General features: G+C 41.3%; 1 protein-coding gene across 2 annotated transcripts in view; it reads left to right on the forward strand.

Annotated features, from left to right (window-relative positions):
• The window catches only part of FZD6 (frizzled class receptor 6), a 36,750-nt gene continuing 21,287 nt past the window's right edge, over positions 10,948 to 26,410 (forward strand). The window contains exons 1-2 of one of the 2 annotated variants that reach the window (XM_018058333.1): positions 10,948 to 11,103; positions 12,239 to 12,570. In XM_018058333.1, the coding sequence (XP_017913822.1) occupies positions 12,394 to 12,570 (177 nt within the window). In that variant the 5' untranslated portion in view covers positions 10,948 to 11,103; positions 12,239 to 12,393. The remainder of the gene's footprint in view (positions 11,104 to 12,238; positions 12,571 to 26,410) is intronic. The other variant, XM_018058332.1, reaches the window with a different exon arrangement.

Consider the following 26,410-nt stretch of genomic DNA (forward strand, 5'->3'; position numbering starts at 1 on the left):
CTGGGGATTGCCATTTCCTACTCCAGGAAATCTTCCTGACCCAGGGATCGAACCTGAGTCTCATGGCCTCCTACATTGCCAGTGGATTCTCTACCACTGAGCCACCAGGGAAACCCAGATTTACTACTAATAAGAACATAGGTCGGTACAACCTCACCTCCCATCATTTCCCCTTACCTAGAGGAAATAAGTTAGACTCTTAATTGTTATTAACTGCCTGAAAATTGGGTTTCCCAGATGGTGCTAGTGGCAAAGAACCTTCCTGCCAATGCTAAAAGACATTAAGAGATGCTAGGTTTGATCCCTGGGATTCCCTGGAGAAGGCCATGTCAACCCACTCCAGTATTCTTGCCTGGAGAGTCCCATGGACAGAGGAGCTCGGCAGGCTACTGTCCATAGGGTCACAAAAGTCAAACATGACTGAAGCCTCAAAACCCACCTGAATTGCTCCATTTCCCTGGTCTCCACACTATTCTTTTTCTCCTTTCAAGAGGAGTGAACTCTAAGTTTCTTGAAGCTTACAAGTTTTAGGGACTCTTTTTAAGAGAAAGTTGCATTTCAAATAAAAAATTAAATGGAACACTAAGACTTAAGCTTCATTAGCTTCATGGTAAATCTGCCTCTGCCTTCCAGTGAAAACACACAAGGTCTATTGTTTGAAATGATCCTGTCTCCCAATCCACATACCATGTCTGGAACAACAAATCTCTCAATAATTTATGTTCAAGTTGTTTCCAAAGGCCAACAATCTCTATAAAATCTTTTCTATTGAACAGCAAAAACAGTAATATTTCTTTCATCCCTTTTTCTCTAAAATTTAATTCTGTATTTTCCTTCACTTATCACCCTGTAACACATATTTATCCCACTTGGTTTGAGGCAATTTTAGAAAATGACATATAGTCATGAGTAGCCCATGAAGCACAATTAGGAATAAAGTTGGCTTTTCATATCAAAGGACATTAGTTATTATCTAAATCATTAAGTTTGAGGCAGAAGTCCTTTTCTAGGTGCAAAAAGCTTTAGGGAAAATATAATTTCCAGTATTCGACTTAATATAGCTGCTTTGCTATAAAAAGTGGTAAAATACTAAATTTTAAAGATGACCAGATGGTAGGTAGTGAAGCCACTAAGAACAAAACCAAGTAGGGTAAAATCATAGGCACAAAATGTAACTTAAAGGAGTGGCAAAGCTGAAGCTATGTTTCTTTAGCATTATGAATCTCTTTCTTTGCAAACGACAATTCCAGAGCTCCAACGAGGCAATCTTATACATCAAACTGTCAGGAAAATATGTGCCTCTCTCCTGCAGTGTCATGTTACTACCGAAATTTTTATTTTCCAGTAATACAGGAGGTAGTAATTAGAAGGTATATTATTTCTGGCCAACCATAGTGGATACAACCACAGAAAAGGTTAATTGTTTTGCTACAAACACTGCAGTAATTAGCTTTTAAAGTGGGGCTCAACAGGCAACATACTTCAAGTGAAAGTTTTTAAATAAAGGTTATGCTCAATGTTGTGATCGTGTACTGTGCTTAGTCGCTCAGTCGTGTCCAAGTCTTTGCAACCCTGTGGACCGTAGCCCGCCAGGCTCCTCAGGATTCTCCAGGCAAGAATACTGGAGTGGATTGCTATGCCCTCCTCCAGGATGTTGTGCTTGTAGACTCCTCTAAATTAAGTCAATGAGCCATCAAATTCACACATATCACCTGTAGGGACTGGAGCCGTGGGGAGCTCTTCCAAGGGTTAGACCAGGAAGAGTTTAGGCAGAAACTTCAGGAGGGAAGGTCCGGTGCAGCCCAGGTTCCTCTCTTTCCCTCTGTTCTCTTCTGCGCCTCTGCTCAGCCCAGACTCCTCTAGCAGGAATCCCCTTAATGCTGTTTGCTCTCCAGTCCCTTAACACCTGAGGGGCAGTCACAAGCAGGCCTATCCACATGTCTGCAGGCCCCAGGCAAGAGTACAAAGGAGGGCACCGTACTCTATTTATTTTTTATTGAAATACAGTTGGTGTACAATGTTGTGTTCGTTTCTGGTGTGCAGCAAAGTGACTCCGTTATACTGATACATATACACACTCCTTTTCATATTCTACTCCACTATTGTTTATTACAGGTTACTAATATAGTTCCCTGTGCTATACAGACTTTGTTGTTTATCTTTTATATACAGGAGTTTGTATCTACCAGTCTCAAACTCCTAGCTTGTTGCTCCCCGACCCCTTTCCCCTGCTGGTAACCATGGAAGTTTGCTTTCTATGTCTGTGAGTACGTTTCTGTTTCATTAAGCTCATTTGTAGCATATTTCAGATTCCACATATATGTGACATCATACAGTGTTTGTCCTCTTACTGACCGACTTAGTGTAACAATCTCTAGGCTCACCCATGTTGCTGCAAATGGCATTATTTCCTTCTTTTTTATGGCTGAGTAGTCTTCCCTTTGTGTATATATGTACTTCGTCTTCTTTATCCATTCATCTGCAGATGGACATTGAGGTGCTTTCCATGTCTTGGCAACTGTAAGCAGTGATGCTATTGAACGCTGAAGTGCATGTGTCTTTTCAAATTATAGTTTGTCTCACTATACATCCAGGAGTGGGATTGCTGAAGCATATGGTAACTGGTTTTTTGGGAACCTGAATACTGTTTTTTGTAGTGGTTGCACCTCTATGTTTACATAGTTAAAAGTTATAAATCAAGCTAACAAACTGTTAAATAAAATATGTTCAGTCCTTCTACATTTATCCTAAGATAAAAATTTTATTATGTATAAAGCTATATTTTAATGAATATGGGCATTTTAATGGGTACGGGCAGTGATCAAAAGATTTAATTATTATTGTGAGTGCCTGCATAGCCTGATGATGGGCTGTAGATGTTTGGATAAGTAATATTAACAAAATAAAAACTCATACAACTTACTCTATGAAATTTATTTTCTGCCCTTCATTTCAGCAAAATAACTTAAGGAAGTTGTTATACCTATACTTCTCATATAACTAGCGTTCTATTAACAATAAGGCCAAACAACATAATATGGTAGCTTTGGAATTTTTAAATTTAAGTTCAACTTTTGGAGAAACTTTTTTCTGCTCAGTAGCAGTTGAAATTGCCAACAAGATACTTAAAAAAGTACTTATTTTAGAAAATGAAGAATTGGGGTTCCTGTTCTGGCACATAAAGAGTATAGAAGCCAGCACTTCATCCTAACAAGTAAAAAGCTGAACAAACTGAAAATCAACAACTCTTTTTAGATCTTTCAGGGAATTGAAATCACAAAGCAAACTGCTGCTCCTAAAATTGGAGAGACAAATGGGTAGAAACAGAGAATCACAACTTACTGGAGCAGCAACCCATGGGCAGAAACCTCCAGGGGAACCAGTAAGGGGTATGAAAAACCTGAACTGTCATCGATGAATTCCTGGAGATTCAGTGCCAATGACTCTGAGAGTTAAAAACTTCACGGAGATCCAGTGTTTGCAGGATACCCACACTTCTGGGAGTTTTATCTTCTGAAGCTCTACCAGATTCTCACAGTGAATATTAGAAAAAATATATAAAAAACCCTCACATTTCTGGAAGGGTGGAAAGAAAAGGTAAAATTTTTAAACATGCTACAGAATTCTGTTCTTAACAAGTCCTGTCCGCTAGAGAAATTATCTTACCAGAAACTAACTTTTGGGGTTTTCAGTTCAGTTCAGTCACTCAGTCGTGTCCAACTCTGCGACCCCATGGACTGCAGCACACCAGGCTTCCCTGTCCATCACCAACTCCCAGAGCCTACTCAATCTCATGTCCACTGCATCAGTGATGCCACCCAGCCATCTCATCTTCTGTCATCCCCTTCTCCTCCCGCCTTCCATCTTTCCCAGCATCAGGGTCTTTTCCAATGAGTCGGTTCTTTGCATTAGGTGACCAAAGTATTGGAGTTTCAGCTTCATCATCAGTCCTTCCAATGAATATTCAGGACTGATTTCCTTTAGGATGAACTGGTTGGATCACCTTGCAGTCCAAGGGACTCTCAAAAGTCTTCTGTAACACCACAGTTCAAAAGCATCAATACTTTGGTGCTCAGCTTTCTTTATAGTTCAACTCTCACATCCATACATGACCACTGGAAAAACCATAGCTTTGACTAGATGGACCTTTGTTGGTAAAGTCATATCTCTGGTTTTTAATATGCTGTCGAGGTTGGTCATAACTTTTCTTCCAAGGAGCTAGGCTTTATCAGAGCCTAACTGAAGTTTTTAACTGTTAAGAACAGAATTCTCTAGCATGTTTCAAAATTTTACCTTTTCTTTCCACCCTGCCAGAAATGTGATGGTTTTCTTTTTCTCTAATAGTCACTGTGAGAATCTGGTAGAGCTTCAGAAGATAAAACTCCCAGAAGTGTGGTATCCTGCAAACACTGGATCTCCGTGAAGTTTTTAACTGACCTGGGAAGAGAGAAACACTCCATGGCAGCCCACTCTAGCCATACTATCCCAGCTAATGGGAGTATTAATTGAGAAGTTCATAGATCAAGATCACAGGCACACTAAAGACCGAGGCCTAATCACAGCTCTATAGAATGCTTCCACCCCCACCCCCCCACTACCTTAACATCACAGCACCAAAGCTTTGCTTACCCAAGTTCCTTTCACCCAGTACATCATGTCTGGCTTTCAACGAAAAGTTATATGGCATACCATAAAGCAAAAAAAACAAAAACAAAAAACAAAAAACAACAACAACAAAAAACCCCACAATATGAAGAAACAGAGCAAGCAACAGAATCAGACTTAGATATGGCAGGAATGTTGGAATTATCAGACTAGAAATTTAAAATAACTATGATTAATATGCTAAGGGCTCTAAATGAAAAAAATAGACAACATGTAAGAACAGATGGATGATGTAAGCAGATAAATGGAAAGCCTAAGAAAGAATCACAGAAACATGCTAGAGATTTAAAAAGAACAGTGTAACAGAAATGGGCTGGTTAGCAGACTGGACACAGTTGAGGAAAGAACCTCTGAGCTTGAGGATATATCAATACAAACTTCCAAAACTGAAAAGCAAAGACAAAAGGCTGAGAAAAAAATGGAATAGAATGTCCAGGGATGCTGGAACAGCTACAAAAGTATAACATATATGTTTTCGAAATACCAGAGGAGAAGAAAGAGAAAAAGGAACAGAAGAAATATTTGATGAGATAATGACTGAGAAACTATTCCCATATTAATGTCAGACACCAAACCACAGAGACAGGAAGCTCAGAGAATACCTAGCAGGATAAATGTAGAAAACAAAACACTACACCTAGACATGGCAAATGCAAATTGCAGAAAATTAAAAATAAAGAAAAAATCTTGAAGCCAGAGTGGGGGGAAAATCATACTTACGGAGGAGCAAAAATAAGAATTAAATTTTACTTCTCAGAATTCATGCAAGCAAGAAAAGACTGGAATGAAATATTTAGTGTTAAGAGAAAAAAGAAAACCCATCAGCCTAGAATTCTGTATCCTGCAAAATCATCCTTCAAAGGCTAAGGAAAAATAAAGACTTTTCCAGCCAAACACTGAGGGAATTTGTTGCCTTGTAAGAAATGTTAAAATAAGTTCTTCAGAAGAAAGGAAAATTATATTGGTCAGAAACCAAATCTAACAAAGGAAGGAAAAGCATTAGAGAAAAAATAAGTGAAAGCAAACTAAAATCTTTATTTTTCTTATTCTTAGTTGATCTAAGAGATAATAGTTTGTTCAAAATAGTAATAGCAACTACTCATTCAATGATTATAGCTCATGTAGAAGCGAAATGAATGATAGCAATGATATAAAGGGTGGGAGAGGGGAATTAAGAATACTTTGTTATTATAAGGCACTTGTACAACTCCTGAAGCAGCATAGTGTTAATTGAAAGTGGACTTGAATGACTTGTAAATATATATTGCAAACTCCAGGGCAACCATTAAAAAAATAGTAGGAAAAGAAGTAATAATTTATATGCTAAGAAGACAAAATGGAATTATACAAAATGCTCAATTAAAACTACAGAAGGCAGAAAAAAAGTGAAAGGCAGAAATAGCAACAAGACCAAGGTCAATGAACAGAAGACAGCATCAAATGTCAGATATGAATCCAACTATATCAATAATCACTTTAAACATCAATGGTAGAAATATACTAATTAAAAGGCAGAGGTTATGAGAATGGATCAAAACACAAGCCTCAACAATGTGTTGTCCACAATAAATCCAGCTGAAAAATAAAGACACATATAGGTTAAAAGTAAAGGAATGGAGAAAGATACGCCACACTAATACTAATCAAAAGAAAGCTGGGGTTCCCCTTTGCCTCAGTGGTTAAGAATCCACCTGCCAGTGCAGGAGACATAGGTTTGATCCCTGGTCTGGGAAGACCCCACAGGCTGCAGAGCAACTAAGCTGGTGCACCACAACTGTTGAGCCTGTGCCCTAGAAGCCGGGAGCCCACCTGCTCTAAGAGCCCATGCTCTGCAACAAGAGGAGCCACGACAACAAGAAGCCCACGCACCACAAGTAGAAAGCAGCCCCTGCTCGCCGCAACTAGAGAAAAGCCCTCGCAGCAGCAAAGACCCAGCACAGCCAAAAGTAAGCAAATAAATAAATACAAAGAAAGCTGCTGCTGCTGCTGCTAAGCCGCTTCAGTCGTGTCCGACTCTGTGCGACCCCATAGACGGCAGCCCACCAGGCTCCCCCGTCCCTGGGATTCTCCAGGCAAGAACACTGGAGTGGGTTGCCATTTCATTCTCCAATGCATGAAAGTGAAAAGTGAAAGTGAAGTCGCTCAGTCGTGTCCGACTCTTAGCGACCCCATGGACTGCAGCCCACCAGGCTCCTCTGTCCATGGGATTTTCCAGGCAAGAGTACTGGAGTGGGGTGCCACTGCCTTCTCCAAAAAAGAAAGCTAGAGTAGCTATATTCATTTCAGCAGAGCAGACTTCAGATTTATCTCAGGTATTCAAGACTAATTCAACATTTGAAAATTCATGCAATCTATCACATCAACAGGGTAAAGAAGAAAAATCATGTAATCCTATCAATATATGCAGAAAAAGCACTTGATGAAATCTACCACCCATTTAAGATAAAAGTTCTACTAAAGAACCTATAGCTAACATCATATTAAATGCTAGAAGCTTTCCTGCTACCATTAGGGACCAGGGAAGAAAGTTCCTTCTCACTATTCCTTACCAACATTGTAGTGGAAGTCCCAGCTAATACATGAGACCAAAAAAAAAAAAAAAAAAAAAAAAAGATTGGATGGGAAGAAATGAAACTGTTTTTGTTTACACATGACATGGTTGTCTATGTAGAAAATCTGGAAAGATCTATTAAAAACACCTGTAACTAAGGTTACAGGTAAGGTTGTAGGATACAAGGTTAACATAGATCCCATTCCCTTCCTATGTACCAGCAATGAACAAGTGAATTTGAAATAAAAAATACAATACCAATTAAAAACAAACAACTCCAATACCATTTACAATAGCATATCTAAAAATTAAATACTTGAGCATAAACCTAACAAAGTGTAAATAAGATTGTTACGAGGAAAACCACAACACTGTGATGAAAGAAATCAAAAAAGAAATAAAGATACCTGATGCTCAGGGATAGGAAGACTCAATATTGGCAAGATGTTAGCACTTTCCAATTGGTGCTTCCCAAATCTCAGTTCTGTTCAGTTCAGTTGCTCAGTCGTGTCTGACTCTTTACGACCCCACAGACTGCAGCGTGCCAGGCCTCCTTATCCATCACCAACTCCCAGAGTTTACTCAAACTCATGCTCATTGAGTCAGTGATGCCATCCAACCATCTCATCTTCTGTTGTCCCCTTCTCCTCCCACCTTCTATCTTTCCCAGCATCAGGGTCTTTTCCAATGAGTCAGCTCTTTGCATCAGGTGGCCAAAGTATTGGAGTTTCAGCTTCAGCATCAGTCCTTCCAATGAATATTCAGAACTGATCTCCTTTAGGATGGACTGGTTGGATCTCCTTGCAGTCCAAGGAACTCTCAAGAGCCTTCTCCAACACCATAGTTCAAAAGCATCAAATCTTTGGCACTCAGCTTTCTTTATAGTCCAACTCTCACATCTATACATGACTACTGGAAAAACCATAGCTTTGACTAGATGGACCTTTGTTGGCAAAGTAATGTCTGTGTTTTTTAATATGCTGTCTAGGTTGGTCATTTCATGGCTGCAGTCACCATCTGAAGTGATTTTGGAGCCCCTGAAAATAAAGTCAGCCATTGTTTCCACTGTTTCCCCATCTATTTGCCATGAAGTGATGGGACCAGATGCCATGATCTTAGTTCTCAAATCTATTGAGATTCAATGAAATCCCAATCAAAATCCCAACAAGTTATTTTGTGGATATCGACAAAATGATTCTAAAGTTTATACAGAGAAGAAAAAGACCCAGAATAGCCAACACAATATTGAGGAAGAACAAAGTTGGAAGCTGGTACTACCAACTTGGACTCACTACAAAGCTACAGTAATCAAAGTAGTGTGGTATTGGTGAAAGAATAGACAAATGCATCAATGGAACAGAACAGAGGGCCCAGAAACAGACCCATATAAATAAAATCAACTTATCCTTGACAAAGTTGAAAAGACCATCTTTTCAACAAACAGTGCTGAAACAACTAGATGTGCACATGCAGAAAAAAGAAATCAATGTCACAGATCTTACAGCTTTCACAAAAATTAACTAGAAATGAATCACAGACCTAAATTTAAACACAAAACTATAAAACTCCTAGAAGATAACATATGAGAAAATCTAGAAGTCCTTGGGTTTGGTGACAACTTTTTAGATATAACACCAAAGGCACGATCCATGAAAGAAATAATTAATAAACTGTACTTCATTAAAATCAATTATAACTTCTGCTCTATGAAAGATGAGGTCTAGAGAATTAGATGTTAAATCACAGACATGGAGAAAATATTTGCAAAAGATATAACTGATAAAGAACTGATATCCAAAATATACTCAGGACTCTTTAAATTCAACCATAAGAAAACAACCCAATTAAAAAATAGGCCAAAGACCTTAATAAACACCTCATCAAAGAAGATATTCAAATGACAAAAAAAGCACATGAAAAAATGCTCCCATCAAGTGGGGAAATGCAAATTAAAACAGAGCTATCACTAAATACCTATTAGAATAGCCAAAATCCAGAACACTAACAATAGCAAATGTTGGCAAGTCATGAAAAAGCAGGAATTCTCAAGCACTGCTGGTGTGAATGTAAAGTAGTATAGCCACTTTGGAAGACAGTTTGGCACTTTTTAAACAAATATAAAACTAAATATACTCTTACCACATAAGCTGGTTCCTTGGTATTTACTCAAAGGAACTGAAAGCTTACTTCCACACAAAAACCTGTGCACAAATGTTTATAACAGCTTTATTCATAAGAGCTCATACTTGAAATCAACCAATGTCTTTCAGTAGGTGAATAGATAAATAACATGTGGTCCATCCAGATGATACAATATTCAGTTCAGTCGCTCAGTCATGTCCAACTCTTTGCGACCCCATGAATCGCAGCACGCCAGGCCTCCCTGTCCATCACCGACTCCCAGAGTTCACTCAAACTTACGTCCATCGAGTCAGTGATGCCATCCAGCCATCTCATCCTCTGTCATCCCCTTCTCCTCCTGCCCCCAATCCCTCCCAGCATCAGAGTCTTTTCCAATGAGTCAAGTCTTCACATGAGGTGGCCAAAGTACTAGAGTTTCAGCTTTATCATCATTCCTTCCAAAGAACACCCAAGACTGATCTCCTTTAGAATGGACTGGTTGGATCTCCCTGCAGTCCAAGGGACTCTCAGGAGTCTTCTCCAATACTACAGTTCACAAGCATCAGTTCTTCGTCGCTCAGCCTTCTTCACAGTCCAACGCTCACATCTATACATGACCACTGGAAAAACCGTAGCCTTGACTAGACCCACCTTTGTTGGCAAAGTAATGTCTCTGCTTTTGAATACGCTATCTAGGTTGGTCATAACTTTTCTTCCAAGAAGTAAGCATCTTTTAATTTCATGGCTGCAATCACCATCTGCAGTGATTTCTATTATTTATCATTAAAAAGAAATGAGCTATCAAGACACAAGAAGACATGAAGGAATATTACTCCGTGAAAGAGCCTGAGAGGCCAGTCTGAAAAGGCTACATACTGTTTGACTCCACTGGACAAAAAAAGGGGTATGACATTCTGCAAAAGACCAAACTTGGTGACAGTAAGATCTGGTGATTTTCAAACATCAAGAGGGAAGGAGGGATGAACAGGGAAGCACCGTGAGATGATGTGTGGGCACAGTTGGTACTAAAAACTGGGTTGACTTCTAGAGCAGTTCAACTTTCTAATACGGTTCTGCATCAATAAATAAACCACAGGACCTGCCAGGCCTGAAATCTCATTGTCACCTGTGCCTTCAGTTAGTGACCAGATATCCTGAATTAATAAAACGGGGTTTTTGTGTTTTTGTTTTTCCTGTTTTTTTTTTCAGGACAGATACCCAGGAAATTACCTACCCTCTGTCTAAGGTCACTTGGGCAATTGACTTTACAGAGCAAACTGGCCCCGTTTAAGAATTCTTGGCTCCTGAAATTCGAAATAAATTGGGTTTTTCTAAAAGAAGTTTTATCTGGAACTCAATAAGAACTTCAAAAGAAATAACAAAAACCCTTCTAGGCTGAATCCCTGCAGACGGCACAAAAGAGACGGCGAGGTGGAGGGGGCTCCCCGGCCCCGCAGCGGGACCTCGCCCCGCGACACCGTTCGCCCCTGCGGGGTGGGGCGAGCCCAGAGCCAGACCCGGACGGCGCGGCGCGGGTGGGGCCCGGGCGGAGAGCCAGGTCCGCCGCCGCCGCCGCGAGCCGGGACCTGCCCGTCCGACCTGGCGGCGCTGTCTCGCGGGATTGCTCAGCTCTCGCCCGGCCGTGCGACTCCCGGCTCCCGCGGTGGCCGGAGTCCCGGACGCTCCCTGGAGCCGTCGCTGGCCGCGGGGGGACGGTGGGCTGGACGGGGACGGGGAGGAACGGGTGCCTTCGACCGCCGCCCGAGGTGAGGTTCCTCGGACGCCAACTGGGCGAGTGGCCGCGGGCGGGCGGGCTTGCGGGCGCCAGGGCGAGCGGGCTGAGCGGCGCGGGCCTGGAGGGGTGCGGGGTGGGCGGGGGGCGCGCGCTCCGGGCCGCAGGTGCGCGAAGGGCTGCGGCCGGACGGTCTGCGCCGGCCCGAGGTTCCCAGGAAGCTGGGGCGCTGCGATGCTGGTCCCCGCGGGGCCAGGGACGCGGAGCACGGCGCTGGGCCTGGGGCAGGTGCCCGGGGGTGGGGCGCATTGCCCTGCCCGGCGCTGTGTGTGTGTGTGTGTGTGTGTGTGTGTGTGTGTGTGTGTGTGTGTTGGGGGATGGGGTGCGACGATTCGTGGCTCTGTGTGTGTTTGCGGGGGGATGGGTTGAGGGGGTGAGTTGCCCTGCCCGGCGCTGGAACCCGGGACGTACGTGTGTGTGTGTGTGTGTGTGTGTGTGTGTGTTGGGGGGATGGGGTGACGGGTGCGACGATTCGTGGCTCGGTGCCCACAGCTTCCCTCCCACCGAAACCCCGTCGGCCTCCCGGGACAGCTTTGCTCATTTTTCTTTTCTATGAGATCGCTACTCCCCTCCGCCCTCCCCAGCCTTTTGAACACTCGTTTCGCTCCTCCGCAGTAGGAATCCTAGAAGTCTCCCTCCGGTTGGCCTTTTTAAAGACAAAAAAGTCAGTCTCAGAAGAGTGCCACAAAAGCTGGCCCTTTAAAGTCTTTAAAGAGGTTAAGAACTCGTGAGATCTTAGGGAATTTCCCTGCGACTCAGGTCTCCTGTGCGTAATAAGACACCCGACAGGGCCTTTTAGATTTTACAGTTCTGTTAATCCTCATTAACTTGTTCCCAACCCCACCATTTTCTCCATCTCACTCATCCAGTGCCCCGATTTTACCCGGTGTTGCATACAGCACGAACCTCCAGTCATCCGGTCTCTAGGGATGAGATTTCCTCCGCAAGTCATAGATTCTGTGCCAAGGCAGGTGGAACAGTAATTGATGGGACGAAATTTTCCGTCGTGTTCCCGGTGTTAATTACCTAGCATGAAACTCTGCACTTTGACGTTTGCATTTGAGTCGATAACAAATGTTGCTGATACACCCTTTCGATTGTTTTGACAGTAATTGACCCAGAACTCATTTTCAGGAAAAAGAGCTTCCTTCAAAATGGTAAAATAATCAAATGAGGAATTTGAACATTTGTATCTTTGGATGGAAATCTGAGAATGAAGAGTGATTAATACAAGCCATGTGGTAAAATTAGGAATTTGAAGAGAATGGAAACGTTTACGTTTTTGTGGACATGTATTTTTCTACCCCTGGTAAGAGGGCACAGTCTTTTCACCTGTGAACCAATTACTGTTCCCAGATGTATGAAAATGGCCTACAACATGACGTTTTTCCCTAATCTGATGGGTCATTATGACCAGAGTATTGCTGCTGTAGAAATGGAGGTGAGTAGTTCTTCATATCTTTATGGAAGAATAGTTTATGCTCTGTGCTATAAATGCAATAAGCTGTAAATGCAATCTTTTTTTGAAAAAGATAACAGTAAAGGATTTCTTGAAGTTGTTAATAAGTCCTACTTTGAATAAATGCCTTTGAAAATTAAATCTCCCTACTGGATTATATTTTGTATATATTTGTGGCTTTGTTTAGTGGATTTGCATAAGATCGGGTTCATTCTCTATGAATTATAGTTGTGAATGATTTTGAAATATTGTGCACCTGGCAGATATTTTGCTCTCCTGAGTCAGTTTGGTAATTCCTCATGGTAAAAAATGTGAATTCTGAATTTTTACTAATTCATTGAACATATAATCTTCTATTGCCTGGACTAAAGTGTTTGGACTACATATATTTTCATGAGTAGTTGTTATGTTCACTTGAGCCTGTTTGAAGCAAATCAGTGACTAGAAGATTTGGGGGCTGTAGATAGTGTTTTGCTAAGAAGTGACTTTTTTTAAGTATAGTGCTTAAGTAGTCTTTGTAAAAAGACAGAAAGAAAGTGAAGTCGCTCAGTCGTGTCCAACTTTGCGACCCCGTGGACTGACTGTAGCCCACCAGGCTCCTCCATCCATGGAATTTCCTAGGCAAGAGTACTGGGCGGGTTGCAGTTTTTTTCTCCATGAGATCTGCCCGACCTTAAAAGAAACCACACGTCAGGGGAGGAGCAGAGTGACAGTAAAGATTGCCCCAGGTGCCTCAGTTGCCTGCCTCTGGTTTAGAGATATGCAGATGGCTAGGGAGGTGTGGGAAGAAAGAGTTAACCTGTAGAGACAGGAACCTGTCCTCTCCTGCAGATCTGTTAGGATGATAAATTTTGTGAAGGAAAGAAGACAAATGTTTTTGTAGATTTTCTCCAGAAAGGCTGAGAAAGGTAAAGACTTATTTCCTCAGATTGTTTCTAAGAGTTGAAACCCCGGCAATTTTAATATAGACACAGCTTTAAAAACTGACTAGGCTTGATTTTGCAGTCTTCCCTTGTTGTTTAGTTGAACAGTTGTCCAGCTACCTCATTGTAGACTCATGTCTGAAATAGGAGGGCTTTTGATTACTGAGTAGAAGTACTTTTAAAAGATATGGCAAATTATCAATGTATTACTGTAATCTTTCAGTAGATTTCTAAGCCAGTGCAAAGTTGTCATTTTGAGCACTGAACAGATGATGTGGTGAGATTTCCATTGGCTAATCAGAACCATTTTGATTGTTTAATCTGATTAAATCAAGTAGTATGAGTAACTTCAAGGAATAATTATAACATTCATTCGCATTTTCTCTAATATGTGTTTTATAACTCATTTCTTATAGTGTTCTTAAAAAATTTTTTAAATCTGGTTTCCTTTTTATGTAATAGCTATATACATTTGAAGTTAGAATGCTGACATTGACCTTAAAATTCAGATTCTTTAGAGTTCCTTATCATAGAGAAGTACCATTATGAATAGAGAGAGAGAGATGCCTCCCTGCTATTAGATACTGTAGTTTTAAGATGTTAAGAATGAGTTTTTGTTTTATGCTTGTCTATTTAAAACCAATTATTTCTGACCCCCTGAAAGAGTTATTTTTTTATTTAGCTAGCTTCTTTCCCAGGTAGTTTTGTGTCTGGACATACCCAAGAAATGTCCTCCTTTACTTGATTGCTGACACTACTAATTTCTTCATTATATAATCTTTCTCATGCACTAAACTTTCTCCTGCCCCTTACTATTGAGTTTTAGTCCATAAGTCACTTTTCAGTTGGTTTAAGGATATAAAAGAAAGATATCAAGCAATCACTTAATATCAGCTTTAACCTAAGTCTACAAAAGAAGAAAGGGAAGTAGAAAGGCAAAATAATATCAACCCAAGGCAGTCTTAGTTGCTCTTGTTCAGTCGCTAAGTCCTGTCCGACTCTTTGCAACGCCATGGACTGCAGCACGCCAGACTTCCCTGTACTCTGCTGTCTCCTGGAGCTTGCTCAAACTCATGTCCATTGAGTCAGTGAATTCATCCGATCACCTCATCCTCTGTCACCCCCTTCTCCTTCCGTCTTCAATCTTTCCCAGCATCAGGGTCTTTTCCAATGAGTCGGCTCTTTACATCAGGCAGCCAAAGTCTTGGAGCTTCAGCTCTAGCTTCCCTGGAGGAGGGAATGGCAAACCACTCCAGTATTCTTGCCTGGAGAATCCCCATAGACAGAGGAGCCTGGCGGGCTACGTAGCCACCATGGGGTCACAAAGAGTTGGACACAACTGAAGCAACTTAGCACGCATGCAAGGGACTTAAATATCATGCAGAGTTTCTTATCCTTTTTTGTGCCACTGATGCATTCTCAGAATTTTAAATAAAATGAGTAGGATTACAAAGGAAACCAATTATATTGAAATATACTTCTGTTTATAGCCCAGGTTGTGTGTGTGAAGTGTGAAGTCGCTCAGTTGTGTCTGACTCTTTGCGACCCCATGGACTGTAGACTACCAGGTTCCTCCATCCATGGGATTTTCCAGGCAAGAATACTGGAGTGGGTTGCCATTTCCTTCTCCAGGAGATCTTCCCGACCCAGGGATTGAACCCGGGTCTCTCACATTGTAGGCAGACGCTTTACCATCTGAGCCACCAGGGAAGCTCAAGGTTAAGAAGCTTTGAACCTGTCATTATATAGGTGAAAAACTGAAGCCCTAAGAAGTTGTGATTTGCTTGTAATTTGAGCACCATGAAGCTAGAAGTTGTGATTTGAGCGCTGTGGTCTGATGTAGTCTTCTCTGTCACCATGGACCATAGTGTCATTTTAAAATATTTTATGTATTTTTTTTACCCTTGACCTTATTAGATAACAACAACAAAAAAATACTCCCTAAGATTAGAATGTCATGTGTTAATTTCAGTCTTTGCTGCTTCTTTATAAACCTCAATACAAATTAAGCTGGGAGATCTTTTTTAACCTCTAATCAGTTTTACCTTTCTCTTTCTCATCCATGCCTTGGATACAAAGTCTCGTCAGAATTTTTAGATCGAAAATAAAATCTTTTGGCTTCAGTCTGTCCCCTCTGGTGGTGCCAAAGTGATTTTATTGATATGCAAATGTGTGCAGTCCTCTCTGGGGTTAAAATTCTTTATTTCCCTAAAGCCAGAAAAATACAGACCTGACCAACATGGCACCCAGCATTCTTTATATGTGACCCTGCCTTCCTGTCCAGCTTCCCATCTCTCCCCTTTCCACATTATACACTCTGCTTCAGCCAAACTGAGCTGTTTGTAGAACTCAGATTCCTATTATTCCCTCTCACTTCCATACGTTTGCATATATTGTATCCACTGCCTCAGTACCTGCTCTTCTTCATCTGCTCAGTCTTTCCAGGTCTCAATTAAAGTAACTCTATGTCTAGTGAAGCCTTCCTTTCACTTTTCTCCCAAGCATATTTAATCAACTCACTGTACACTCTGATAGTACATAATCTATGCAAGTGTCCTTGTACTTAACATGCTGTAGTACACTTACTTACACAGCTCTCTCATGAGCTTGTGAGCTCCTTGAGAGGAGGGATGTTTATTCTTTTCTATCTCTAATGCCTAGTACAATGCCTCTGAGCCTGGTAGATGTTCAAGAAAGGCTGACTAAAGGAAAAGGAGATGTTTCCTATTCTAATAAATCAGCAAAGAGAATTTTCCTTCCAAATCTTTACCTTCCTCTGTATCTTCTGCAGAGTCTAAGTGAAAGGCACTCATATCTTTCGATGGTTTACATATCAGCCACCTTTGATCTGCCTGAGCTAGTTCTAATAAAATACATCAGTTGCGTCATCTGTGTTCATTGACATACTAGCTTGACATGTATTTATTTTTAATTGAAAGGATTAGATTTTTAACTAACCCTTTAACTAATTTAAATTTTATATTTATCTATGTGATATGTAAGAATTAATCTTTTGATTGGACCACTGTATCATCAACCATATGTGTCAGATTTCTTTTCAAATGTTGTCTTTGAGTATTTATAGTCCAGTCAAGTATTAAATTATAACGGAATATAAAGGGGCTTTTATTTTTTTTAAGTGTTTTATAACTTCTCTGAAGAACTGATGGGGTTTTACACCTCCAACCCAATTGCTTTGGATTCCTGCTGGTCCCTGTTGAATTTCCAGTGTTCACTGTGAATCAATGTCAGGATGCTTCCCTGGTGTAATGTTAGGGGCTTCCCTGGTGGCTCAGACGGTAGACTCTGCCTGCAGTGCAGGAGACCCTGGTTCAATCCCTGGGTCAGAAAGATCCCCTAGAGAAGGGAATGGCAACCCACTACAGTATTCTTGCCTTGAGAATTCCGTGGACAGAGAAGCCTGGCAAGCTCCAGTTCATGGGGTTGCAGAGAGTCAGACACGACTGATCTACCAACACTATCACTATCACTAATGTTAGGATGAGGGGGTGAAGAATTATCTGTTGACTGTGGCAATCAATTGTGCCTTCATAGCTATCATGAATCTCATTTAAGTCAAGAGATCTATTTCTTTCCTCTTCTATGCCTTAGTTCCCATTATGTGTGATGACTATCCTGTTTTATAGAATTTGTGGTCGTTGCTGATCTGTGATTATATGAGACGGTTTAGGCCAAAGTGGTTTGTCAAAGTTTAGTTCATAGACCAGCAGCTTGTGAGCTTGTTAGAAGTGCAAGTTCATGGACCCCATCCCAACCTATTGAACCATGATCTGTGAAAGTAGAGCCCAGGAAACTGATAACAAGCTGTTCAGGTATTTCTTATGAGCATTAAATTTTGAGACCCACTCGTTTAGAACAGGGAATGCAAACATTTTCTGTAAAGAGCGAAATAGTAATTTTGGCTTTGCAAAACATTCGGTCTCTGCCACAGCTATTCAACTCCTCAGTTGTAGCAAATAACAAATGAGTGTGGATGTGTTTCAATAAAGCTTTATTTACAAAAACAGTGCATCATTTTTGGCCCACAGGTTATAATTTGCTGAACCCTGCTTTAAAGTACTTGAAAATCTTCTTAAGGATTACATACATACAGCATGTAATAAATAATCATTATTGTGGGTTCTTATTAATATGTTACTGTATGTGCTATATGTTATTTACTTTCCAGATAAATTTTTTTTAAGTCAAATTTATCACAAACCAAAGGGTCTGACCAAGATATCCTGGTCCTTTAGTTCTGTTTCAGAGATTACCTGAAATAAAGGACTTTGATTTTTTTTTCCCCCTTATTTTATTATCTGAGGCTGAAGTAATTTGTACTACAAAGAGTTAATTTACAATTCTGAGAAGTTACTTGGCTTTATAATGAAAAGGATGTTGTACAGTGTAACTCTCCAAGTGTAAAAACAAATGGTTGCTGGTTTTCCATTGTGTTGCTTTTTGTTTCATATCTAGAGCATTGTTTCTCAAATTGTGAGGTTGATGTCCCTTGAGAGACTGATTTCATCCAAAAAGAGCTGAGACTGATCTAGGGAAAATGGAAACCGGAATATTGTATTTTTCTTTTTGAATTGCCTACGTTAAGGCCTAGGCAAAAGCTAAGTCAAGTATTGTGTTTGGAACAGCATGTGGTTGTTCCACTTTTGAAAGGTCTAAAGGGAATTGAGCCAAAAAAACCCTTTCCTTTCACCTGTTAATATGCACTATTAAAATGTCTCTATTCAGTTAGAAATAAGGGGATGGAGAAAAACTGTATAAACAGACTTTTAAGAAAAAAGTCAGCTTCTCTTGGGCATTGGTTTCTAAACATATTCATCTGCTTTTTGATGAGTCTAGTGAACCCCACTTCTATCCCATGCAAAAGGAAATGTTTAATATGACTAACCTCTGTATTTTTTTAGGGAAGACTTTCTGAAAATAAGTGTAACTATTCTGAAAGTCATGTATTGAGTCATTTAAAGTGAAATAGATATGGAAAAGTATTCCAGATCAGTTGTGTGTATAATGGCCACTGTTGCATTTTAAATGAGGATATAAACTTACCTTCCTTCCTGACATTGTTCTGCATTAAAAGAGAGAGCGCCTTGACCACTTCTGAGTCTGCAGAATCAGGGTTAGACCTGTATGGAAATAGGGGACAATATTTCTCCTAGGAGTCTCTGCTGATAGGCACAAGGTTCCTAGGGCCATTCCTTGACATTTCAGTCTAGGATATTATGATTTCAAGAGAGCCTTCCACAAAGGGAAGTGGTTCTTTTAGACCATGGGAAGACTGTTGTGTTGTGATTATCACCTTTCCTTGAGAATGCAGCTTGTAGATATTAAATTTTTATTACTCTAGTTTGTATATTTGTTATGTATTCATTCATTGATGTTTGTTCAAGGTATACCTGAATGTGAATTATAGTCTTTCAAGTTATAAGTTTTCTTCCAGTGAAGTCTCTGCCCCTTTATCTCTCTCCTCTTTCTGGGACCCTTAGAACGCAAATGTTAGTACACTTGATGCTGTCCCAGAGGTCTCTTAAAGTATCCTCATTTTTAAAAATTCTTTTTCCTTTTTTCAGTATAGCTTGGGAGATTTTTACTACTCTGTATTCCAGTTCACTGATCTGGTCCTCTGTATTATCTGATCTACTGTTTATTTCTTAGAGTATATTTTTTTCTTTCAGTTATTATATTCTTCAGTTCTGTTTAATTCTTCTTTATAATTTTAAGCTCTATTAAATTTCTCACTGTATTTATCCATTCTTCTGAATTCATTTGAGCATCTTGTGGTCATTATCTTGAACTCCTTATCTGGTAGATCGCGTATTTCCACTGTACTTAGTTCTTACGAGGTTTTGTCTTGTTTCTTAATTTGGATCATATTCCTCTGTCTCTTCATTTTGCCAAATCCTTGTGCTTGTTTCCATGTACTAAGTAGGTCAGTTATGTTTCCCAGTCTTGGAGAACTGGTCTTATGTAGGAGACATCCCATGGGGCCTGGCAGAACACTCCTCTCTGGTCTCCAGGGCCATATGCTCTGAGGGTGTCCACTGTGTGGGTCCTCCTGGTGTGACAGGCCTGACTACTGTGGGCACCCTGGTAGGTGGGTCTGGTCCCTGGCCCTACTGGCTGCCACATCCCTGCCTTGTTTGGTGGCCACCAGTGGTTGTGGACCCCCCACCATAAATAGGCTAGAGGGAAGACTCAAAAACGGCACTTGCCAACACCATTGTCCTCGTGGTAGAATGAGCTCCCCAAGTGGGTGCCGCCAGTGTCTATTTCCCCTGGAGGAGTCCCTTGCCTTCTGCCTCTCTGGGAGGCTAAGATCAGCAAGGTGGTCTTACCGGCCATGTTACTGCCTCGGCACCGGCACTGGGAGTGTGTGCAGTTTTGTATGTGCCTTTGAGTGTGGAATCTCTCTTTCTTGCATCTCGCCAGCTTTCCTGTGAGCAGCGCTGCTGGCCTTTAAGGCTAAGGAGCCTGGGCTCTCATCTTCCCAGTGTGAGACCCCCGGTTAGGGAGCTGATGTAGGGCTAGGACGCTCACTTCTGGGGAAAACCTCTGCAGTTGTGACTATCCTTCCGTTTGTGGGTTGCCTACCCTGGGGAGTCGATCTTGACTGTGCTGTATCACTACCTCCCCTACCTGTCTCATTGTGGTTCCTTCTTTATGTCTTTAGTTGTGGAAAATTTTTTCTGCTAGTCTTCAGGTCGTGTTCATCAGTAGTTGCTGTGTACATAGCTGTAATATTGGTGTGCCTGTGGGAGGAGGTGAGCTCAAAGTCTTCCTGGCTCCACCATCTTGGCCATACTCTCTAAGTTATAAGTTTAGTTTATTCTTTTTAATATTTATTTTTATTTGTTTGTTTCGCTGTGTTGGATCTTAGTTGTGGCATGTGGAATCTAGTTCCCTGACCAGGGATCAAACTTGGACCCCCCTGGGAACACCAAGTGTTAGCTACTGGACCACCAGGGAAGTTCCTTTAAGTAGGGGGGACTTAAGTAACAAATTTTACTTAAATTTGTTACTTAATTTTGCTTAAATTTATTACTTAAATCCCCTTAAGTAACAAATTTTAAATTTAAAAATGGACTCTTCAGTGGATAGATTATTTTGCAGTGCCAAGAACTTAATATATATTTGTTTAATTTCCAAAAGAAAGCTCTTTTGGAGAAATAGTTTAAAATGTATAGTGCTCACTGCTTTGTTGCTGCAGTTACTCTGTACTCAGTCGTGTCCACCTCTTTAGGACCCCATGGACTGTAGCCTGCCAGGCTCCTCTGTCCATGGGATTCTCCAGGCAAGGCTGCCATTTCCTACTCCAGGGGATTTTCCTGACCCAGGGATCAAACCCATGTCTCCCGTGGATTCTTTACTGCTGAGCTACCTAAGTACTTTAAAAGTAATAAGTTTTCTGTTGTGGAAATAATGCACATTTCTGCTATTATTCTTTTCTTATATCCCAGGCCCTGCTTTGCATTTTTAAAAAAAGAAGTTGACTTGCCTGAGATTGGTCACATTCATGATAATAAGTGGCAAAGTTTTCACCACTTGATTATATACTAGTCAATTAACATTCTCAAAAATTTACTCTAGACTCTTGTAACCGCTTTGAAAGTATTTGCTCTGTGAAGTGTAAATGGTTGAGGACCCCTTTAGCTCTTTAGTGAGTCTGTTTCCTAGCTACGGTGCACCACTTTTGTTTCAACCATTTTTTAAACTTCTTCACATTCTCTGTTTTCATTACTATCACTGGAACTTGGATTTCTTTTTGGTGACATAGTAAGGTAGGAAGTAAAGCTCTTAGCACTTCTTGAGTTACTGTGCATATCACCAGAAGTAGAAAGCACAAATCCTAAGCTCAGAATCAGATGCTTGACAGTCACTTGGCCTTGGTCACTAGTAAAGTGGCTTCTTCCACGTACCAGGGGCTTCAGAAAAGTGACAGATGTTTCTATAATCTGCAGTTTTAGGACAAAGGAAGGCAAGGTATAGACAAGACACTACCACAAGAGCACTCTTCAGAGGCTTAGCTCTACATATTTTGATATTTTTTAAAATAAAAATATTTTTCCTCTTTATATTCCTCTCTATTAGCCATCTAACCCAGAGTTTCTCTTCAGGATCTTACAGCAACAGCAAGCCCAGGTCCATGCTATGGTTCTTTCCATTATCATGTGATTATAGCATGGGGAGCTAGCCAGTGTGTTTTAAGGAAAAGGTGTAGTATGGCGGAAGTACGCATTCTGAGGGTATGAGCTATAGCTTTCCCTTGTCTTTTGAGTTCTACTCCGGCCACTTGAAGAAGGAATGCTATTGGCTACACCTGATGTCATAAGTAGATCAGCAGATAACACCCAGTTCATGAGAGGTCTTGGGCTGATTATCTCCAGGTGTTCCATAGATGTGTCCGGTGTCTGCCAGGAACCGTTAGTAAAATCAAGGTGGGAGGTCCCTTTTATTATGTAGGGTTAATATCCTCATTGGAATGTATCTATGGCCTCACCAGCTTTCTGTCCTGAATAAGACGGGCTAGTGTGATGTCCTATGAAACAGTAATATGCTTAGAGTCTCCAGTCCCTGGTCAAATGAAATTAAGGCACAGAGCTGAAGAGCTGATGTTACTCTAAGGCAGTGTTCCTCACCCTCTAGCATGCATCAGAATTGTCTGTAGGGCTTGTTAAAACACAGATCACTGACCCCACCTCCCGAATTAGTAGGTCGGATGCGGGATGGAGAATTTGCCTTTCTAACAGATTTCCAGGGGCTGCTGCTGCTGCTGTTTCAGGAAACACTCTGAGAATGCCCTGAGGCAAGTTGGTTAAGACGTGTTGCTCTCCTTGCTAAGGTGAAAGGAAATTCCTTTTGGAGGAAAAAGCATTGGCCAGATTCAAGCTGCATATGTGTTGCCAAGGGTGTACTGATTTGTTGCATTAAAGAGACCACATCTGGAAAACTACCTTATACATTTGATTAAGGTCGCTCAAGACAATATATTAATAACCTATCCAGTTAAAATGGACAGATGCCAAGAATTGCTACCCATGAATATGGGCATTACTTACCTCTGAAAGCCCCATCTGCAGTATTGCTTTTGATTTCCTGCTATGGTAGAGGGAGATCTCTAATATTTTTCATTTGACTACGTCAACCATAAAAATGTTTATCCAGGAAGCCAGTATGGTACTTGGGCAGACTATGAGTCTTGGGCAGCTTCTAGGGCTGGGAAAGCCAGTGAACATAACTTCCAAGGACAGGAGAGGGGATGAGAGAACTCCAGTTGCCAGGGTCTAGCTCATGGGTCATGTCCTCCCCATTATCTTCTCCAACAAGATCCCACCAAGCCCCTGTTAAAAACCCACTGATCATCTGACCCCCAAAAGACCAGCTCTGAAGCTACCACATTAAATCTAGAATCAATACATTTGTGTCAATATATCTTACCCCATCTAAAATTTCGTCCTTTCCTCCATATTCTAGCACCCTCAAACCAATGTAAATGTATAGTGTCTTATAAACAATATATAATCCTTTTTCCAGATTTAGTTTGACTTAACTGTTCCAGAGCACAGTGGGTAGAACTCTACCTACAGATGAAGACATTGAAGAATGGTGGGAATGGGTATGAGGCTATTTATTTTCTTTTCTTGTTACAAAGTATATCTTTCAGAGGAGTGCCCCAGCAGAAAAGGGATGAGGGTCTGCCTTGAGGGCTGTGGGTTCAGAATCCTGCATGGATACTCTGAACCTTGTCATGTACCCCCACGTCACATCTTGAGGTCCCACTCATCACAGTATCCCTCCTTATCACTATATTGTTAGATCTCTTATACGAAAGGGAAGCAAATTTAACTGATATAATTTGGCAGCCTGCAGGATCAGTCTGTACCTTTGGTTTTCACCTTCAGCCTTGAGATAGTAAAGCGGTACTGAAGCCAGTGGATGGTCTGTGTGACTGAGCCCAGTTAAGGCCTCTGTATAAACCTTTAAGATTCTGGCGGGCAGGTGCGGAGGTCTTGTCGTCTTGCAGCTGCCCGAGACAGGCCTCGTGTGTATGTTTTCTTGCTTACTAAAGGTGGCACCTACCAGTCTGGAGTGGCCTTTGATCCTTGTGTTGCACCCCACACCTTGAACCGAGAATTCAGGGGTGCCGGTTTGTCACTTTCTTCCTAAGCCAACAGTGCCCTTAGAAGCACTCACTTCAGCCCGTGGGCCTTGAGTACATGATGCTCTTTATACATTTCTCGGCTTCTCTGGTAGCAGGAGAAGTTCTTTGAATCCGAGTGATTATAAGATAACGCAGTTAATTGCTTTTCTGCTGCATACCATGGACTTGCAGATTTCCATCTTTAAACACTGATAGAATGTTCACTCGCTTTTGGCCCCAGGTAGGCCGGAAAACTAGTTCTAGAATTCTTCTCATTTCACTGAGGTCATTTACAACTCATTCTTTATATCATTGCCAAGCTGGCTGGTCTTCTTGGTTGCAAATAATAGAACCCCACTTTGACTAACTGAAGCAGAAAATGGATGGATGTTGGGTGGCTTGTCGGATCATTGGAGAGGCTGGAGAACCATAGAGAAGCAAAGAGGAAGAACACACAATTAAGATCATGCCACAGGATCACCCCGTCACCAGTGCCAGTGGGCACCTCCTGGACCATTGTCCCTGGACACTTACTTTGGCCTAGTGGATATTACTGATCCCACTGCAAATGCATCAAGTAATCCGACTGTTCTTTTGTACAAGAATCTCAACACCTGGAAGAATGGCCTAGCTTAAAAATCGTGTCTGTATTTTTGTTGTCAGGTTGCATCCATCCTTAAGTTTGTGCAGCCTCCCACCTACTTTGGGATTCCCCAGAATCGTACTGCTGGGCAGATGGAAGTGAGCTCAGTACAGAGTTAGTTAACTGACAAGGAGAAATGTTCATCGTAGTACCAACAGTTGCTTTGAAATGTATGTCCACCTCTGCTATTCACACTTTGTCAGCTTCTTCATAAACTTTTTGAGACACAAAGTGTCCTTAGAGGCCATCCTGGAGTTCGTCACATTCATTTTCCTGACGAATGTTCTGAGACTCAAAGACAGAAAGTTTGCTGCCAAAGGTGACACCAGTAGTTAATGGCTAGAGCTGGGACAATAACTACAGTGCTGGCATTATTTCCACCAAAGAATTAGATGAAATCCTGCCATGCTAAATACTAGCTAAATAACATGGTGATATTCTGAGTACAAGATTAAGGACACAGGAAATGTCACAGTGAGTCATGTTAGTAGTCTTTCCGTCTCAGTCAAGGCTTGGTTTCTGAGAATGAAACCCAGGACATTTTTATGGAAGAACATAGATGATTTCCATCAAGAATTTTAGTTAAAAGATGAGGGAAATAGGCTTGTTCTGTTTTTTCAACCATTTGGGATGAGTTCATTAACAGGCTGACTACCCATTATTTAAAGTGCTATTATGTGTTATAAAATTACCTGTTCCAGAATTACCAGCTTCAGGAGGTGCATGTATCATCCAGAATATGATAAACATAGTTTAAGGTTTTATTGTCTTGAGTAATGTGTCCCGTGAACATTGGTTTTGTTTTGTGCTAGGTGACTCAGTTCTCTTTTGATATCCTTCTTCGCCTCCGCTCACATTGGCCTTCCTGCCTGTGTTGTGCTTTGGGGAAGAGAAGTTTTCAGGGAGAGCGGGGTGGCAGCTTAGCATCAGGGTTACAGAGGACAAATCTGGAGTCGTATGGACCCAGGCTCTTACCCTGGTTGCCGCTTACTAATTGACTCTCTAGAAGGTGCTCTTGGAGTCTCTGTTTCCCTATCTATGAGGTGGAAATAAGAATGTCCCTCTCACAGACTTGCTGTGAAAAGACCTGGTATATGAAAAAGCACAGTGCCTGGTTTATGGTAGGTGCTGAATAAATCAAAGCTCTCATTTACTATCAGTAACATTAGCTCAGGGATAAGGCCCTTAAAGTCTATTTCAGACTGGTTGTGGGGATTGCAAAAACAATTTCAATAAGATTGGATTCCATGTTCTCACTTGTAGTCTGAAGGTTTGGATCAGGTAGGTGCTTTGCTGGCGTGGTCTCTGGAGGTGCTCTGAGGTTACTGGAGGGAAAGGGGAACAGTGAGAGCTGTCTCAGAGGGAGGGCTTCCTGTTCAGCCAGTGCAGCTGTGCTTTTATTTACTGAATGTATTACGCCTCTTTGTACTTCTTACTTAAAGAAACTATTCCTTGGCAGAATGCACACATACATACACACGTTTTAAAAACAAAGTCCCTCCCTAGTCTAAAATTCTAAATGGCTATTAGCTTGTAACGGAGCGTGAACATTAGTAGTCCACACTGGATCGGATCTTAAGACATGCTTGCTTTGTCCTGTACATTATTTTACATGCTCACATTAAATTTTCTTTTTATTTGGAGACTTCTCATACAAATCCAGATTCTGTTTTCTTATGAAAACTTGAAATACCGGAGAGTTCTATGTTCCCACTCCCTGATAACAGTCCACTAGAAGTGAGTTGCAGCTGCTACCCAACTACTCCTACCCTTTTGAATTTATCTGCCTGGCCACTAAAGGTGTCTTGAATTGTCAACATCTGATTTATCCCTGTGGATTGCATAAACAACAACGTTATTGGATTAACCAATGTTGACACCGTAGAAGAATTAGACAGAGCATGTGACTTGCCTTATTTGCCCCATAAGAAAATTGTTTTAATATAGCAAAAGGTACTGGAGAAGGCAATGGCAGCCCACTCCAGTACTCTTGCCTGGAAAATCCTATTGATGGAGGAGCCTGGTGGGCTGCAGTCCATGGGATCGCTAAGAGTCAGACACGACTGAGTAACTTCACTTTCACTTTTCACTTTCATGCATTGG

This window comes from Capra hircus, chromosome 14 (assembly GCF_001704415.2).
Source record: "Capra hircus breed San Clemente chromosome 14, ASM170441v1, whole genome shotgun sequence".
In the NCBI taxonomy this organism is placed as follows: Eukaryota; Metazoa; Chordata; class Mammalia; order Artiodactyla; family Bovidae; genus Capra; species Capra hircus.